Source organism: Chiroxiphia lanceolata, chromosome 3, assembly GCF_009829145.1.
Source record: "Chiroxiphia lanceolata isolate bChiLan1 chromosome 3, bChiLan1.pri, whole genome shotgun sequence".
Taxonomy (NCBI): Eukaryota; Metazoa; Chordata; class Aves; order Passeriformes; family Pipridae; genus Chiroxiphia; species Chiroxiphia lanceolata.
In genome coordinates, this window is record NC_045639.1 from 76,211,093 (window position 1) to 76,231,241 (window position 20,149).

Below are 20,149 nucleotides of genomic sequence, written 5' to 3' on the forward strand. Positions count from 1 at the left end.
AGTATCTGGAAAGGAATGATCCACTGAGAAGCAGTATTTTGAATCTTTCTGTTTGTTTAGCTTGTCAGTAGAGCCACTGTTGAGCTGATGAAACAGTAATTTCAAGTCAACTTTAAGGAAGAGAATATTGAAATTTTGGAATTGTTTTAAAAGCTCACTTTAGCAGCTTGTGTGCTACCTAATACTTTTCTGTTAACAGAAGAATAACTGAGGGTGTTGTAATTTGTCAAGCTTGAATCAAGACTTCATAAACATCCTCCACAGACAGAATTAATTGTCATGAAAGTTTTTTATTTCTTTTTTTTTCCTTTACCTGAATGACATGTTTGTATGTTGCATTGTATTTGATCACAGATATCTGTAATGTTCACTGCAGGCCATCTTAGAGTCATTAAGGATCATGGAATCATTAAGGTTGGAGAAGTCAAGTCCAAATGTTACTATAGCAGCTCCATGTTCTCCACTAAACCATGAACCCAAATGCCACATCCACATGTTTTTGAACACTTCCAGAGATGGTGACTCCACTGCTAACCTGGGCAGTTTGTTCCAAAGCTTGACCACCCTGTCTTAGTACAGAATCCAGAATTCACTAAAAAACTGTTTAAGTAAATGTGTGTAATTTCTAATCACAGGTCTTTCCCCCATCATGGCATTTACTACATCTCCATTTGGATATTAATTGGCTAATACTGGAAGTCCTTCATGTCCTAGGTGAAAAAATGATGAGTAAGTATGCAGATTTTTTCTTTGAACTTAACTCTTTACATATGACTTACCTAGTTTTCTCATCTAGTTTGTTCAGAATCATGTGCTACTTTTGGTGGTTTTTAAGCATAGCTGTATTTAATGAAGTAAACTCAAATATGGTAAAGGCAGGTTCTTTGTGAATCTTAATGTGGTTCAAATTAAATGAAATTGTATTAGGAATTTGTTCTGTCAAAACTTGACCAAGATGACAGTTGGTTCTCAATTGATAAAAAGTACTAAATATTTAGTGACCATGCGCTTCTTGACATCACAAATAAAAATGCATTTGCAGATATCCAGAATGCATGGCAGTGAATGGTAATTTGATGAAAACAATGGAAAAGTGTCCAGGGATGGACTGGAACAAGAATTCTCAGAGCAGAGAATTTGTGTTATTAACTATGTGCAGCACTAAGAAAATATTGGGCACCAGAAGAAGCATCGATCAGAGTAGCTTGTAAAAGTACAGCAAGAAAAAGGCAAGGCAATATCTTTTTAAAATTTTTTTAAAAAGGCTTCAAAAGGGCAAGAAGTAAATTGATAAAAGTAAGCAGCTCATATAAGTTAGATAAAAAAGGTCATAGAATGCAATTGAAAACCCCAGCAGCTTCAAAGTAGTTCAGTTCGCTGAAGAATTGCTAAAATACAGAAGAGAACTTTTGTTGGTTTTTTGAGGTTTATGTCTATTTTCCATGTCCATTTTACCGAAATAAATCACCAAAATGTATTTTGTTCTATAATCTTTGTGTCACTACAACCAAACCTTCCTCTCCCCAACCCCGCTCTTATTATAAATTATCAATATAAGTTCCATATAGGAATTGCAACAGTTGAAGTAATGTTGAGGTCTAGAAAGAATGCACTGTATGTTTAGCCCAGGTAACTGGTACTAAATCTGAACTCTTGGATTAGTTTTTGCCAGCTCTGAGTGCTGTCAAAACGCAGCCTTGCTCGGATTAACACATTGTCTCTGTTCCTGCACGTCTGTGTTACTGGATGGTGTGTGGGTTGGCTGCTTGTTCTGTAATTCTAAGTTTCTTTTATGATCTCTTGCAAGATAACCTGTTTTCCTTTTATAGGGCATTTTAGAGAAAGGATAACAAAAGTGTTGGAGGCAATTTATTGTCCAGAATTTAGTATATATTTCTAGATAATGTTCTGAGTAATAATGCAGTAACCTATCTTTGTAAGAGAAAGCTTGTGCTTTTTAACAATAAAATTTACTAGTAAAGACAGTAGTATCTCTGCTTATATTATCTTACCTTGTATTCTTATGTGCCTTTTAGAATTTTTTAGGTTTTTATCTCATTCTGTAAAGTATGCTGGGTTGAAACTTTACACTGCTGAGACCAGTGGCAGGATAGTGGGTTCAGGGCTTCATCTTGCATTTCCAAGAATAAAATACAGGCTCATTCTACATATCATCTGCTCCACTGATGTCAAGGGAGTCGTATTGTTGAAAAGCCTGTGGGATAAGATCTTATAGCCTCTTAACTTTACCATTTTATCTGTGTTAATGTCTACAAATGCTCAAGTTGGAACATGACCATGCCAGCTTTTTACATCAACACATCCAAAGGAAAGTGTTAGACCTCTCCAGAATTGTTTGTCATCAGCTTGCATATCTGCAAAACATGTCACGATTCCAGAACATGCGCACTGGCATGTGACAAAGAGGAACTTGAAGATAAATAAATCTTTATTCCACCACAAAAACTGTGCCAATAAAAGGCTGTAAAGTGCCAAACTGTTTTACTGTCAACCTGAATAATACTAGATTTCTGTGCAATAATGAAGGGATTAGCTTGATTTTAGAAAGGATCAACTTTCTCATGTGAATTTGTAAATTAAAATTACATACAGGTCAACAAGCCAATTTTAAAATATATATATATAAGAAAAAAAATCCTCTCTGTCTTATGTTCCTACAGCGAAACCTGGAACTAAATTGGTCTAATTTTCTTTTGTGTTTTAGGACAAGTTGTATATGCTAACCATTTCATAAATCTGACCGGAGAGAATTTAACCAGTGTCAGTTTATTTGAAAAACACTGTGGAAATCTCATATCTGATTTAATAAGCTTGTCCATCCACAAATATACAAAGGTAACTCCTTTTCTTTATATAACACACGGGCAGTTAGTTGCTTGTATTGGGAACCATATGAATTAGATATTGCACCAAGGCATAGATGACTTCTTATTGCTAAGTTTTAAATGTTAGGTATGGCTTTGTATCTCCATGTTTTAAAGAGTGTTATTTGTTAGAAGCTCAAATTGTGTTATATTTATTCATGACCATCTGGCAGTTGAATGAGAGAGTAATATTGAAATGCACTGTGTACAGAGCAGAAGTGAGTGCCACATTTCCTAAGTTCAGTGTTCCAGGTTTAATGCCAAACATGGCACAGTCTAAAAGGTTTAGACAGATGAAAAAAAGAAAGTCTTTTCAAACTCTCTCAACAGGAACAAAAAGAGAATAACACTAATCCTGGCAGTAAGCTAACTGGACACTTAGAAAATGTCATATTACAGTTTATTGTTGACCTGTGCCTATTTCCACAACCTCATCTTTCTATTACTGTGCTTTTACACTTGTCAAGCGAAAACTTGTCCTTCTTTTCTTTTTCATTCCTTCTATAGCTGCAGTATTTTTCTCCCTATTTTTGAGCACTCCAAAGCTGGAAAGTCACAATAGCTCCACAGAGCAGCCAGAAAGAGAGCTGTGTAATCTTCTTTGTGTTATTGTGAAACCGGCTTTAGATGGGCATGTGTGATCCATGAATGCAGGACTGAACTCTGAGCAGTGACCACTTTATAATTTATATTTTCGTAGTACAAAAGCATGAGAAATGGAATCTCCCTTCTTTCATGTTACTTTTGAGGGTGAGGGGGATGGCTGTACTAGCATTTGATAACTGTTCTTTTAAACTACCTTCCTGTAGAGCTGTTACCTTTTAAAATCAGTTTCGATCAACGAAATTATCAGATAATACTACAACCTCCTCCCCTGTCAAAAGGCAAATAGATGAGTAATTTTTTTAAAAGAAGATTCAAATAGTATCTGTTGAACATTGTGCTTGATGATAGGCTTTGAAATGTCAGATGATAAAATGACAGATTTGATACTTCCACAGAGCCACATTACAAAGAGAGAAGATTGTTTTACCACTGCTTTTTCTTCAGCTCTCCCTACACTTGGGGCACAGCTTGAACCAGTTCTATTTGAGACTCATTTCTGGAGTGAAGCTTGCACTTGAGCTGGATAACATCTCTTCAGCTGGTGGCTCCTATAGTATGCAATCATTGCTGTCATACAGTAATGGAAATAACATCCCTCAAAATTGTTGAAAATGCAACTGGTACCCAGAGTAGATGACACCATCAGCTCATCACTAAAACACATCATTAGAGTTTTGGCTGAGAACATTCAGGACTGCAGCTTTTAACATTCGTGGGTATCCTCGGAAGGAGGGACATAAAATCTAGTCCTCCAGATGCATATTTTCAGATCTATTTCTTGGGCAGCTCTGATATTAAGATGCTTGACTTGGGTGATGTACTGAGCTCAGTGTGCTCCGAGACCCATTTGGCAAAGAAATATATATCCTTGGATATCTTCCATTTTCAGCAGCCACATTGCTGACACCAGAGCTCTGTTGTCCCAACAGCACCACAATTTGAGGTTTTAAACATGCTTACCAAGGCACTGAACTCACTATGTTGTGAGAGGAAATCCAGAGTATCTCTGAAGAAAACAATATCTTGGTTATCCTTAGTCTAACCAATATCCACATGGTGTCTTGCTTTGATACTATTGGCCAAACTCTATCCTGAATGGATACTGCAGGTCTGCAGAAGAGATCCTGAAATATTGTAGAATAGCACAGTAGTAGATGCAAGCAGTAGATGAAGAAACCTAGTTCCTGCAACAACGGTAGTCCATGTAGAAAGCATGAAACTCTCATTTGTAAGGTAGTTTGTATACCTAATACTTTCATAAAAACTTGCACTGTTATAGTGCATCTGTAATACATAGACTGTTCATTTCTGATAGATCTGTTTTGCTCTTAGGTAGTGAGTTATTTTTGAGTCGCTTCAGTTTTGGGAAGTTAGTATTTAAATAATGAATATTAAAACAATAGACTTTAGTGGTTACACCGATGTTTATTCTCAAGATTATTTTGGCATAAAATTAATTCAGGATGTTGAGAGATTCCCCTAACAGATCTTTAACTAAAAGCATAAGGAGAGACAAAGGCATGTGAAATACTCTGAACAGTATACGTGGAATGTGTGTAAAGAATTATTTAAAGAATTTTTTAAAATATTTCAGTCTTGACCTCATGATGCTCTTAAATTGATTGTCAGGGTCTACCCTGACAATTTCATAGGATAAACAGGATCCTTTAGCGAGAGAAAAACAAATTATATGTCACATTTATAAATACATATAATTCATATTTATAATAAAGTGTTCAGTATTTAAACCTCATTTGGAGCTGTATGAAATAGTAGTTATAAACATATTATTCTATGATAAATAAAAAGTTTGCATCCTAGTGGAATATTACAGGGATTTGAAACTATGGTGATATACTTGTTCTCATTGCGAAAGTGTGGGTTTTTAGTCATTCGCTCCCACTTTTGTAATGTCTCTTTCACACAGCTACTGCTGTCATTAGCATTGCGTATTTTGATAAAATTTTTAATTTATACCATTAGGTTTCCAAATTTAGAAACTACTTTAAATGCCAGTGTGATTTGAGAATAGCTGTGCATGAATGGATCAGGAAGGGCATGAGGATATAAAAATTCAGGATCCATCTTATTAGATGTAGATGTCTAAGAGTTGGCTAAACTAGTCACCTGAGGCTCTTTTCATTGTCAGGGAAGGATAGCAACAGTTCTTTCTTCTGCAGTGAGTGAGATGAATTAATCTCTCTAGGTGCCTCTTCCCCTCTTTGTTTTAGAGGGGTGTAGGTTGGTTATTCAGACTTGAACTACTCATTGTTTAGGGATAAAGTGAGTATGAGCTGCTTTGTCTTCCCTCCTTTCTTTGTACATTTCTGCCATTGTGTCCTTGATGAAGGTAAAAGGTGCTGAATTACACTATTTAAGCAAAGGTTTTCTCTCAGTTTTTACCACCTCTGAATATGGTTCAGTGGATTCATAGGTCCTAGGATAGAGGAAGTAAAGTTTTGTCTATACTATGATTATTTCAAATACAGTTCTGGTAGATCTTAAAAGCATTAAAGCATACAGAGATTTTTTTTTTAATGTATTTAGCGCTTCCTTTTGCTGTTTTACTTACTTCATTTCACAATTCAGGGAATATAAAATCGAAAGATGAATCACAAGAAGACTATTTTGCATCTGAAATGCATCAGTCTGAGTGAATTTTGTTAAATATGGAATAGTAATCAAATAACGTACATGACTTGAAATATGCTGTTTTCTGCATATTAAAAGAATGCCTTGCAGTAAATTTACCGAAAAGCAGATTTTGTGAAATGTTGTGGGAACATTAACATCCTCATGCCAACAAAAACATATTCTACTAGCATTATGCCTAGTCATTAAGGATTTTTCAGTTAAAAATAACAACAATAGCTATTAAATAATTTCAAATATTTTTCTTCCTGAGAACATCAAGAAAATCTAATCAATCATTTTTTCTTTTCTGTCAGACAATGAATCAGTATTTATTGTAATTGCTTTTCATTTAGGACTTAGAATGCTGTTTTTATTTGATTAAATAATGTTTGAAAGTAGATCAGAAGAGACTAAGAAATAGCACAACCTGTAACTTATGTAGAATTGGGAAAGACTCTATTGTATAATAGAGATATTTTAGATGTTAATGAAATAATGCACGTTTAAATGTGTACTTGTAACTATATTATTTAACTGCAAAAAAACCCCCAAAACCTCAAACTAAACAGCCAAGACAAGAGGAAATACTGATATATAAAATGCAATTTCAAAAATAACACTTCTCTGAATAATTTTATTCTATATTCTTTCAGGTGCGACCTTCTGAGGCTCTTACTAGTCACCATTATCCCTGTACCTGCATTAAAGAACTCTGGATTCTACTTATTCAGCTGCTAGACCACAGAAGTAAAGGATCTCATACAGAGGTAATGGAAGAATACTGTTGTATATTCTTGCATGTTATAGATACAATACAGTCACAAATGTTCCCGTGTTGCCATGAATGCGCTAGTTCACGGATCTGATGGTAGAACTGAACTTCATATTTGCTTTAGGAGGACTGCATGCTAACTGTGATGCTTCAGGGCACCATCTTGAACGTGCGTGAAGTCCTGACTCCAGGTTTGCAGTGTAGTGGTTGTTATGACTTAGGGCACTGATAAGGAGTGCTCCTTGTGCTGAAGAAAGCAAAGTCATATATAAGAACAAAAAAAAAAAAATCCGTCTTTAGTAATATTTGAAAAAAAAAATTATTTGCAATTTGCATGATATGTCATTCAATGATTCATCTCCAGGCATTAGAAACGTGGGTACAGTCAGAACAATGATCCATCTAGCCCATATTTCTGTCTTTGATAACTATCTATACAAGAACGACCTGGATTTTGGTTTTGAATCTTGTAGTTGCCGACTTCTTCAGATGCCCCCTTATACTTCTATTGGAAGAGCAAATCAGCAAATCACTACCCGTTCTCCTTCTTTATACTAATACAATTTTATATGCCTCTTCAGTTTGCTTTTTTTCTTGTATCTCCTACCTTCTGCCTTCTAGGCTGAAGAGTCTTACTGTATTCAGTAATTCTTTCTTCAGGTGCCATTCTTTACCTAGTCATCTTTGTCACCCTTCTCTGAATCTTTTTCCACACTACATCTTATTTCGAATGACAGAGTGCCAGAATTGCATGCAGTATTCCAAGTATGGGTTGGGGGGGCATATGATTTTATACATTGCATAATGATGTTTTCTATTTTGTTCTTTTCCTTTGCTAATTTTTTCTAGTGTTTTAATTTTTCTTGACTGCTGGTTAGAATTGAGCTGAGTTTTCTCTGAATGAATATTAAGAAGTGTTAAAATCCTTTGAAAGTTTTCTAAAATAATCTTTATAAGAACCAAAGTGACCATCTGCACAATGAGTACGGTTCACTTAGTGTGGAATGAAGTACTTCATTGTAGAGTGTTTGTACTGATAGCTATTTACTTGTTATTGGCTACAGATGTAAAGGTGGACAGCACAAGTGAAAACTTTCTTGCTGTTAAGCATTTGCACTGGCAAGCATAAGTTAGGATCAGGACCCAGCTAAGGTGGGTGAAATACAGGTGCAAAGTCCCAGAGAGCTTCTCTAAAACTAGTGAAGATAGGCACAGGCTGTAAGAAGAAGTGATATTGTGATACAGACAGGAGTCTGAGCCAAAAAGAGTTAATCAGTTTGTCATTGCTGGAACAGACTGCAACAAAACAGTTTGCTGTCTTTCAGACTGATTCTCTACCATCTAATATATTCCTATTGGTTAGGTTACTCTGGCATTAGAAGGTTTTGGAAAATATGTCCCAAAAAGTCCACATTAAAGAGCTCTAATATCTATCTCTCTTGTGTGTTGGTGCACTGTCCTGTCTGCACATCATCAATCTATCAGCTTGTAATTTTGCCTTTGAGGTATTGCACCGTGTTCTTCCTCATGACTCAACCTTGTCCTTTCACATTGCTTTCTACTGACATTTGAGAGAAGACTTTCTAAAGTACCTCCGGGTTTTCTGTGCTAATACTGACCACTGCTTTTTCTTATTTTCTTTAAATGACTTGTTCTCTGTAAAAGCAAATTAATCAATAGGACAGTGTTTTAGAGAAAATTGTTAACACAGGCTTTTATTGAACAGAGTTCAAATTAACTTTTGTATTTTCTACAGTGTTTCTGGAGCTTGGTGAACAAAACTCTAAAGAATATCTTTGAAAGGCCAAGTAGTTCAGAAGGGATGTCCGGTTTTGAAGCAATTCAATGTAAAGACCCATTGAGTTTTAGCTGGTGGATTGTTAGTCATCTGGCATCACTCTACCAGTTTGACCGTAATGGAAATCTAGATGAAAAGGTGGGTATACTTTTTTCTAAATACCAAAGAGTTATTATAATTGATTTTGATCTCTTTGGTTATTTTTATTGATAGAAAACAAATAATGTTGTAATACAGGAATATTTGTACTCCTTAAAAGAAATCCTTTAAAGTTGGTGGTGTTAAGATGCGGTTTGTACAAGTCAGTAAACATTCTAGGAGCCTCTGACATATTTACATTATATACCAGATATTCAGTAGATTACTGTATTAAGGAAACTTGAATATCCCAACTACTTAGTGGCACATATACCTAATGATGTAGCATATGTTTTAAAACTGTCTGCCTGCAGCATAAATGCTTGACTGGGTTTGTTATTTTAGGAACTGAACACATTAGTTTGTAGTGTATGAAGTATATAAATCTCAAACATTGACTGTGTAATTATTAATGCCCCTTTTTTTCTTTAAAGCGATAGCCCTGCTCTGGATAAATTTCAGTCTGTCTAATTGCATGCCCTTTTCATCACAGCAATGGCACAATAAGATGCTGTCACGTGAAATGGGGAGATTTCCTTGACCCTCAGTGTTTGATTTGTCTGTTGGTGCTCCCAGGAAAGCCGAGACCCTTGTCCCTGACCTGTGTGTCAGCATCCTGTTATGGGGTGCCTTCACCAAACAGTCCTGCTGGATTGGAGAGCAATTCCCCTGACTTATTTAGGGAAATACACCAACAGGTCTTCCCACTTTATGACCCCTCAGCAGATCTTCCACTTTATTCAAGTGTGTTACCCGCTGCCAGCGGCTGCCAAAACCCCTAAATACCTTTGTTACTTCGTGGTGTAAAGTTCCCTGCTTCAATTTAGATACAGTCAAAAAATACAGAGTGCATGCCCAGTAGGGGGTAGTCATACCTTGCAAACAGGTGACTTTGGGATGGAGGTGTGCACTAATATTACAATTAGGCTTTAATGAACCAAGTTCATCTGAGGAGAGAGATTTTGCCACAGTTGTTGGCTCAGCAGCAGGACATCTCCTACCTCCCTTGGTTGATAGGTGCTGTGCCGTTTGTCAGGTGCAAAGTACCATGTAGTTCCCCTCCCTGGAAGGATTTCCACAGAGCCTGGTTGTGGTGTCTTCACTTCATCCTCCGTTCCACCCCTCTTAGCAGGTGCTTACTGTTGTATGGGGAATCACTGTGGAGCTGCCAACTGTATTTCATCTAAGGACTAGCAGCTGTATTTTACCCTGTAATTTCCATACCATTATAATTTCTGTTAGGGTGTGAATATAACTTCTCAGTTTCCTCTAATTTTATCCCCAGTCATCTTTCCATAGATGCATATATATTTGTGTATACAGCTTAATTTTTATGTTGGTGTGCTACCAATAGACACTGTCTAATAGTTGTTTAATTTTAGGCTTTGGTTTAGGAAATTCTGGCAGTAAGTTGCAAGAAAGCCTACAGGCTAGAGCAAGCTAATCCCTGATTAATCAGTTCTTGTGTGTGGGCCTCATTGTGAGAGATTTGACATTACCATGCATTCTGTAAGGGGCCTAGATGAGACCTGCACATCCTATTCCCACACCTGCAAGATGTATGCATACTTGGTACTGATGCATCAAATTCCTTCATGAGCCTCACTGCAGTTTTCTACAGTTCAGAGGTCATGTAAACCCTGACCCCTCTTTCAACCTCTTACTCTGAGATTCATCCTGCCTAGTTTTAAATTTCTAATAATTAATTGGGAAGGAAATAGGCACTTACTGAGGCAATTAATCCATTTTTAGAGGTATGAAAGCTGCCAATTTTTCTTTATTGACTATAGAGGAAGCTTATTAGAAGGCAGATAGCTGAAGACTCAGAAAATGAGGGGGTTTGGGGTGGTCCTGACATGGTGTGTTTTCTGGTTTTTTGGTTTCTTTCCTCGCTGATCATGTATTTTGCGTAGGGAGAATCCAGTCATGCCATCTTCTGTCATCTGTCCTTCTGTTCTTTTATCTTCTGCCTTATTGTCGTTGTGCTTGTTTCTGTTGGTGGTGGTGGGGTTTTTTTGTTGATTGTTTTTTTTGTTCGTGTGGTGGATTTTTTAACATTTCAGCTGCATTGCTTATATTTCCTAATTTACCAAGCATAAGCTCTGTATGGCTTCTTCCACAAACGGGGCCCAATTGCCCTTTCTTGTGAACTGTCTTTTATTATTCATAATTTATTAGTGTGTATTAAAATGGGAAAGGTCTTATCCTCTTTCTCTTAAAATCTGTACCATGATTTCCATTCCTGACTTAGGATGTGTTTGTGAACAGCAGATGTGTAAAAAGGGAAGAGTGATCACATAGGTTGAGCAATTTGTTTTGATAACTTAAAATCCCCTCCTTTGTCTTTAGGTCTTCAAAAGCATTAGTATATAGAGAAGTAAAGAAAAATGTTGAATTTCTGTCAGTGCTTACAATCCTGAGTAAAATTACTTTCTTATAAAAGTAAGAGGTACTTGTTACTTTTAATCTGCAAATTTGTAAATAACAAAAAAAATATAGGGTAGGTGTGGTACTTCAGTCCTTGAATACTTAGTTGAAAATCTCATGACCATTTCTGGTCACTAGAGAACTTGATGCAGCTGGGATGCTTATGCTTCTGCTGCTTCCCAGTTGACAGGTTCTTTAGGATCATGCGGCAAAATGTAGCAACTTCTTACAAATTCGTACAGTGTAAAGTTGCAGACCAGATCTGATTCTTACACTGAAGGTTGTCTCAAGCCCTGCTTTTGCCTTGCTACTGTGTGGATGGGAGAGGACCACAGTCCATAGTGTGTTTCAGAGGAGCATTGGAAGATAGATTTACTCCACTCCCTGCTTATTAAGAAACTTAGATGGAGAGAAAAGGTTATTCCCAGGCTGAATACAGAAATCACTGTGAAACAGGCACTTATATTGGGGTTTTTTTCTGTTTAATGCCTTAATCCAAATGCAGTGATACTGTTTACTTTGATCATTGGATTTTTTTCCCTGTATCTCATACCGATAGATTATATATTTAGCCTTGTGAGAGATTTTTTTTTTTTTTTGCTCCAGGCACTGTATTATTTACATAAACCAAAAAAGAATGGAAAAAAGGATTCCCGTTGTTCTTATTTTAAAGTAGGAATCTGAGACACAGTGTCAGGAAGTGACTTGCACAAGATTCAATAATATTTTTTTCCTTAGAGCCCACCTTGGAGAAGAGAATTTCCAAGTCTTGATTTGTAAATTATGACACCATCCTGTGTGCACTCCTTGATGTTTCTGGCTTTGCATTTCTGAGTGTGGCTGCGAGTTTGTCCAAGGATCTCTCTTGTACAAAAAAATCTCTCAGTAACATCAGTGCATTTTCACTCAGTAATGTAATCTGTCATAGATAGTTGATGGTAACCATTTACTTAGGTCCTGTCCCCCTCCCCGAATTGCAACCTCAACTATTCTTTGAACATTATAAGGTAAAATAGTGATATAAATTTGTGAAGTCAATAGAATTACATCAGGGCTCAATGTAGTCCTGTTTTGTTGGTTAAACACCTGATGCAATAGCTTCGTGACACATGCTTTCTTTTAATTAACTGTGATAGAGGTGGGAGGGTGATGTGTCATAATGATGGTTATTCGTGTGCTCTGTAGCAAAAATTGCCTCTAAGGCTATGTCATCTGTGGAAGATTTTCAGTTTTTTAATGTGGTCTGCATGGCCTTGAGGTTGTTATGAAAGCTTTTAAAATTCTAAGTAGGTTTCAGACTTGCTTCTTTTTTTTTTTTTTTCCCCTTTAGCTCATATAACGCAATTTCAAATATGCAATGATTCATATACATTGAATGTATATTTCACACACATGAAACTGCTTCCTTCTACTAGAAAATTTTGGCCAGGTTTCTTAGAGACTCTGTTCTAAGGGATGTACAGTACGTGTCTCTTTCCATATCTCCCCATTCAGGTCCCACTTCACTCTTCTGAAAAGCAGGATTTGTACATTTAAAACCCAAATGGGACCTGATGAGAAAAATTGCTACTTCTGAACATTGCAGGGGTCAATTTCAATATCCTGTGGGCTAGGGTAATATAGGCAGAGTTACTTGGGGCTAAGAATTCTTGCCTTTGAATAGAATAATCTGAAATGACTAAATGGCAAGATAAGCAAACATGGAACTTCCAGCTGAGAAACCTAATATGGCTTTTCCAGGTAGTCAGCTTAGTTAATGCTTTCAAAAGTTTCTTCCTGCATACCCTGGGGGTCTCAGCTCAAGTTTTTGGTTTTTGCAGCACTTTCATGGACCCTAAGGTCTCCAGGTTCTGTTGACTTTTAGGACTCTCTGAGGTTGGAGGGAGAATGTTTTAAGCCACCAGGTTTGGAGTAGGAGATGTAGGTTCTACTTATTTTTTGACAAGAATGGATTGTAAACAGTTGTCGTGCCATATTGCCAGTGCAGTAGGGAATACTGTTAGGATGTAAATCTTTTGGGATTTGAATGAAACAAGTCTGTTAAAATGTAGAGACAATTGTGGGTAAAAAAGATTGCAGCAGCTGGTTGCTGGTGTTCTTTCCTGAGTTTGGGCTGAACCTGGGTGCACTCTTGTAATCAATTCCAGTTGGTGTCAGGAGTTTGCCCAGATTACTCCAGGATCTTGTAAAGTGATCTGCGTACTGCAGATGAGCTGGAACTTTGGCAATAAACACCTGTTGTATAACACACGTATCCTTGGACTATGATATTGCTACAAACATTCTGAGCAGGTCGATGTAGACATTCAGCGGTCTCATAGACATTTAGCATAACTAATATCTACTCATTACTGATAAAACTAGTCAACTGCTAAAAGGCCAGATTTACTTGGAGTCTGCAGTAGGACCATGCCAGTGTGTAGGTAGTCACATAACACTGGGCTCTAAAATGCAGCAGTCAAAAATCTGATGTAAATACTAGCCAGAACTGTCTGGGAATCCTGGGTTATATTCACTATTGAAGTGCTGCCTTTACTCCTTGGCAGAATGCTAGCTCTGATGCAAAGCCTTTGGAATCAGTAACAGCTTAAGTCCTGCTCACCGCCTGTATTGGGTCTCACTGAGCTGGAGTTTATTTCCCCATAGTAGCCCTCACAGTGCTGAACTTTGCATTGGTAGCTAGAAGGATGTTGATAACACACTTGTGTTTTGGCTACTGCTGAGCACAGCATCAGCACTGTAACATTCCTTCCTCAGTTGAGGGCAAGATCCTTAGAGGGGACCCAAGTACATCAGCTGACCCAAACTGACCAAGGGGATATTCCAGACCATGTGGCGTCAGCTCAGACATAAAAGCTAAGTCAAGGAGCAGGAAGGCAGGCATTCCTTGTCTCCAATGGCTGCCTACTGAGGAACTGTCACACATGCTGAAGCCCTGCTTCTCAGGAGTGGCCAACCATCACTGCTCATGGGAAGCAGAGAATAAACCTGGTTATCTTTTGGTTCACTTTTGCACATGCAAGCTTGTGCTTTGCTTCTGCTTTAATAAACTACCTTATCCCAACCCGTGGGTTGTTTTCCACCTTACTCTCTCTCCTGTCTGGCTGGGAAGGGGAGTGATAGAGTGGCTGGATAGGCACCTGGCATCCAACCAGGGTCAACCCACCACACTGCCCTAGGCATGATGTGCCCTCTGCTGTTCTGGCACAATTATTTATGACCTATTACCTCAGTCAGACCCTCCTCCCTTTTTCAGTCTTTCTCTTCTAAAGCTCTGGGTCGGTTCACTGCTCTGGTTCACACTGCATCCCACAAAGAGAAGTACCAGGAAAAACTGAGCAAGTACATTCTACAGTTGTGAGGGCAGAAAGAGCAGCTGGCAGGATGAGGAAGAAGCAGTGGGAACTTCTTAATTGATATGGCTCAAGTTGCTGAATTGTGAAATCACAGCTTTAGTGTAACTTTCTGTAGATCTGTCCTTTCAGTTATATTTGTTTCATGAACAGTCTACGGACTAAGGCTTTCTACCGTTAGCTGTTTTTCAGAATCTTCTTTTTCTTTTAAAGCAAAAATGCAAAGCCACCAAGGAGTCAAACTGTGTTACACAAGTATTAGTGCATCTTTTTAAAAAGTTCATCTTTAAAATTATCTTGGTACTCTCAGTTCTGCCTGGAACTGTCACCAAGTCACAGCATTAATTAGTATAGTCAGACGAGGATGGAGCACAATGGTGTTGCTGCTGGAAAATAGTTATATTTCAATTATCAAAGCATAAAATGCTCTTTCTTGTAAGTTCTTTACTGGCATTTAAGGGACAGCTATCTGAAGAATAATCTACAAGGCTTAATAGTTATGATAGTGCAGGGAATAAGTAAGGCAGGATAATGATGAAAGTACTATGTTCACACATCTACTTATCTACACAGGCTATATACATAGCTGAATCTAAGATATGATTGTTGGACCTCCTAAAGTTATAAGTATGTTGACCTGGTTGCTTTATTTTTTTTTTCCTTTCCTCCCCCTCCCTCCCTCTGAGAAAATGACCTTAGTTGCAAAGCCTTCTACCCTTTTCTTTCCCACTTCGCATAAATAGATGTTTGGGTTTTTTCTCTTTTTAATATACTTTGGCATGCAAATCTTTTTTACTTCACTGGCATGGCCTGTTTGATTCAAATGGATAATCATCTGTCTTTGCAAGCTGAAGAATATGAATTATAGACCATATTTGAACTACTCTTACTGAATTGACCAAATCAATCATTCATGTTTGTCCTGGAAAAAATGAGTTAGAAGTGTTTTTTACGTCGGAAAAAAAACCCAAGCAAATGTGAGATGGTACTTTTTCTTCCTTCTTACCCCTTGTATCTTCCTTTTTACAGAACATTAAAGGAAGAAATTGTAAGACGTACTGCTTGGACTAATAAAAAATGCCTGAATATTTTGCTTCTCTATTAAAGGTGAAGGTTGAGATTGCAGATGAGTCACTTAAAGTGGTTCAAATTGCATACTCTTTATTTTTGGCTCTTTATTTGTTTTTGAGGGCTAATTTTTAGGACAGATATCAATTACATTCATATAACAAAAAAACTGTTTTCAGTGATGACTACAATATGCTGTCATGAAACTAAATATTTCTGGAAATATTTTGCCTGCTTATTTTCACATTACTACATAATGTTTCCTTTCAGGGATGCAAATGCTCTTTCTGTTGTTTTTCAGAAACAGAAGGAATCCAATTGGAAATTTGTGGAAGAACTCCTTAAAAAATCCACTGATGCTCAAGTAAGTGTATAAAGGAAGGAATAATGAACAAGGAAGTGTCAGGGATGGTTTCAGGAAAAGACAGTGCATGAAACAAAGTCCAACTAACAAGTGTATTTTTGGAATTTAGTGTTTTTATCACTGGTAAATGAACATCCTTGACATACCTGAACTATGATAGTATACAGTCCCCTCCTTGTTAGCAGTTACTCTTGCTTTAAAGTGGTTGTGCTTGATGCTAAATTGTCAGATACCAAAAAAAGATAATTATCCTGGAAGGATAGGTATATGGCTACTCAGACAAGATGTATTCAGAATAAGAACTGGAATCTTAGAAAAGGTAAACCTGATACTGAATGTAAGGATATCAAGTTGAGGAGACATGATGAAGGAGATAGTCAGTTGCATTGAAAATTCAGCTATATCCTCATCACAGCAGGAAGGTGACTTGCCTTGCTGAGCAATTTGTCTTACAGGCTTGAATCAAACTCTTACTGATAAGGTTCTAGTTTCTGAGCACTCATTTCATACCTTATCATTTTTCTTTCTGCAGAACTGTTAATGCAATGCTTCATGGCCCAGAGGTCAAAATTGACCTCCTTTTAAAATTCTTTTAAATATGCTGTTCATCATGTTTTAAAATACGTTACATTATAGTTCTGTAAATTTGTTGTAAAGTTGCATGGTACAAATCGCAAATGTTGTATCAGCAACACCTATAAAATAATTTCTTTATTTGTGTATGTTTAAGACAAGAATAAACATGTTTATTTTTTTTATTTGGTCTCATGAAATCAAGAAAAATCCCACAAAGTTCTGGGATTGAAAGCAAAAGAGGAATCAGTTCTTTTGTTTTTTTAAATTATTTTTACTGCCTTGCTTGTGCAGTAGCAACAACTGTAGTTGAAACTGGAATACGGAACAATACTTGTTTCAACTACATTTTTTACAAGAAAATATTGGTGGTTGTTGGGATAGCTGAAATGCTTACATGATTTTTCAACTTTTTAATACTCTATACTTTTACACTTGGTTATGTCTTCTTTCAGCTTAAAAGATTAACTCTTTCTGAGTGATTATACAGTACATAACTGAAAATACAAACTGTGCACATACATTAAAACCGCAGTAATGACATTACTTATTGGATGCTTACCATTCTGTGAGAGAAACTGGAGAGATTTAAATTAGATAAGATGCATAAAAACTGAGTATCTTATTAGCCACCTTCCTCTGTTGCATCCTCTGCACATCAGCAACCTGAGAAACAGTAATAGGACATTTGTAGTTAACATTTTTTCTTCAAAATATTCCTCTTTGCTTGTGAATGTTTATTGTTTTGAATAAAGATTACTTTGAAGTTGAATATACCTGGAATACACAGTTTTTGATGCTTCTGTTAAACAATTATTGAACTGTAGACAGTTTACAAAGGCAACTAGGTGGCCAAGTTCAAAAGTAAAGATCTGTTTTGATTTCCAAAGGCAACTACTGTAGGAATTAAACCTTCATTTGCCAAGGACATGATTGTAACTATTACCAGCCATTGAAGGAGCCATCTAGTTTATTTCCTTTTTTTATTTGTTCATTATCTTTTTCTTGCATTATGGAATTAGCTGCCTGTGGGAAGTGCTCCTTGGGGCACATTAGTTCCTATATGGGCATGCACAAGTGAATGTAGCACTCTATGAAGAAATGCATCCTGCTCCCTATCCCTGCACAGCAGCCTTCTTGACAGTGTCTAGGAAGGAGATTTTCTTTTGCCAGCATACATGTCCGTCTCCTCTGTTGATCTGTCAGCTTCAAGTAGCCACTCCTACAGTTTATCTTATCCTTTGGCACCTCTTGAGTATTTTTGAGTCCAGAAAACGTAGGAATGAGAAGCACAATGAGATATCAAGAAGTATCAGTAATGAAATGGAATATGGAGAAGCAGGAAAAAGCAAAAGGGAGAATAGTGCTCTTTGAATGAACAGCAGGACGAAATCGATGATACTGCTTATTAACAGTTGGCTTGAGTTTGTTACTTAATCCTATCTGAGCCATCCTTTTCAGCATATACTCTCTGTTATCTATACTACAGATACACAGCAATAACTGTGCAATATGAATTAGAAGAAATAATAGTGCTGAATCACTCATTTGCTAGAGAGAGCAGGAATTGGTGGTTAGCAAATTCATTTTTAGGTATGTAGGAGCTTAAAAATTAATCATGTTTAGTACTATGTCCATCAACTTCATAATCCACTTGTGCTTGTTGCTCCCTATCTTCAAAAGCTTGTAGACTATACATATTCAGAAGAAGAATGGGAATTTACAAAGAATGGGGGGAAACAAAGATGACATCAACTATGCATAGTTCTGTGTGTTCCAAAGTATCTGAAAAAGGTACTGAACATATATTTGTAATGTAAGTTGATAATCTCCTACCAGTAACTATTCTCTTCACATGAGCTTCAAATTCTGTGTTGTGAAAAGATAATTTAATAGGCACTGTTGCAGCCATTGAGGGTAAGGGAGCATCGTGAAAGTAGAGAAAAGAATGGTCACCTCTGATGGTGAATCAGCAGAAGCTGGAGTTGCCTTTAACATCCTTAGGGCGGTTAAGTGTTGGGATGCAAAAATGACTAACCAGTGTTAAACCTGCAGCGTTTTGGTAGTTTCAGTAATCCTGTTGTGTTTAGTGGTCACATGCAGACAGGAGAGAGCCTGAGCTACCTTCATCCAGAATATGCTGGATCCTCCTGAAAAAGGTGTGCATGTACAGGTGAAGGTGGTAGAGGGGTGCTGCAATGCCCTGTCACCAGGTAGAAACTCCTTTATAAGGTTACACTCAGCCTGCTGCTGAGCAAGGAAAAGATGTGAAGGTGCTGTTCAGATTAGAGGATCAATAGGGATGGGAAATAAAAATACTTTATTTGTGAGAAGATATGAGGAATCGTAGGTACGTGGGCAAATGTAGTGTGCTGCTTCCTTGGATATATCCTTTCATCTTCAAGCAGTTGACCAAAAGTTGAATTCCTCAGCCAGAAATTGCTCTCTTTTTTAATTCTTAATGGATAAGAGTTGAAGACAATTGCTCTTGTGAAAAATCTCCCATCTGTATCACAAAAAATGGGCATTTTTGGGGAGACTAGTTATATGAAGTGTTTCCTCCTGTTGTAATTTGGAATTCTCTTACTTGGCTATAAAAATAGTAAAGCTGGTTTACAATTATATTCGTACTACACAATGAAAATTGTTGAATATTAGCATAGCTGTTTTTGTCTGTGGGGCAACATCAAACTGACTAAATTTGTGCAATGTCAGTATAAGATGAATGTGTGTTTATGAAGTTTATTGTGAGAATCAAAAGCTTTTTAGTTCTTAAGCACTAATAGCAGTCTCTTATTAGACTTCTCATTTTAGAACATAAGTGCTTCTTGTTTCATTGCTGCCTCAATTTTGTTATACCTCTACTGTATTTTTTGTTTAATTCTACTTTAAAAAAGATAGAGAAGTATTTGTTGTATTTCTAGAAAACCAATTTTGTTACTACAGTAGGAGGTCATAAAAGAAAAATGTTGTGTTTCAATAGTACTATCATTTTGATAGAATCTGGTGTTTCTCCCTTCTGCGATAAATTAAAAGCTGAGTACCTCAAGAGTTCTGATAGTATTTCCAGCAGTGCAAGAGACCATTTTAAGCAAAAGAGCAGTGAGAGAATCCATTAATCCCAGGGATGTTTGAAGTCTGGAGAACTTTTTCATATTAAATTTGAGATAAAGCCTTCATTACGATCTTGGTTTTAGAAACTGTTCTAAAACTATTGTTGGACAGATAAATAATGGTTCAAATTGAAGCTGCTCACAATGCCATGTTTATTGTTGAATTAATTCAACTGAAACAGTCATTGTTTGTTGAATTAGATTCTAAACATAATCCTAGACACAACATAATAGCTTTAAGACTAAAGGGAGTGTGTTTTGGTGTGTGTGGGGGGTTACATCTTTTGTAACTGGGTAGATCCCTCAAGAGAAATAGATATGATCAACTGTGGTTTTTTGTTTTATATCAAGGCTCCTACTTCTATTAATTAAAAAATACCAGCTGTTCTGTCCCTTGTTTTTTGGTGCAAGATTGTGA

General features: G+C 36.9%; 1 protein-coding gene across 1 annotated transcript in view; it reads left to right on the plus strand.

Moving 5' to 3' along the window:
* Positions 1-20,149, plus strand: part of MMS22L (MMS22 like, DNA repair protein) — a 97,069-nt gene that overhangs the window by 9,757 nt on the left and 67,163 nt on the right. Inside the window, exons 6-10 of the mRNA XM_032683930.1 lie at positions 636-729; positions 2,726-2,856; positions 6,779-6,892; positions 8,654-8,833; positions 15,983-16,045. Of these exons, the coding sequence (XP_032539821.1) occupies positions 636-729; positions 2,726-2,856; positions 6,779-6,892; positions 8,654-8,833; positions 15,983-16,045 (582 nt within the window). The remainder of the gene's footprint in view (positions 1-635; positions 730-2,725; positions 2,857-6,778; positions 6,893-8,653; positions 8,834-15,982; positions 16,046-20,149) is intronic.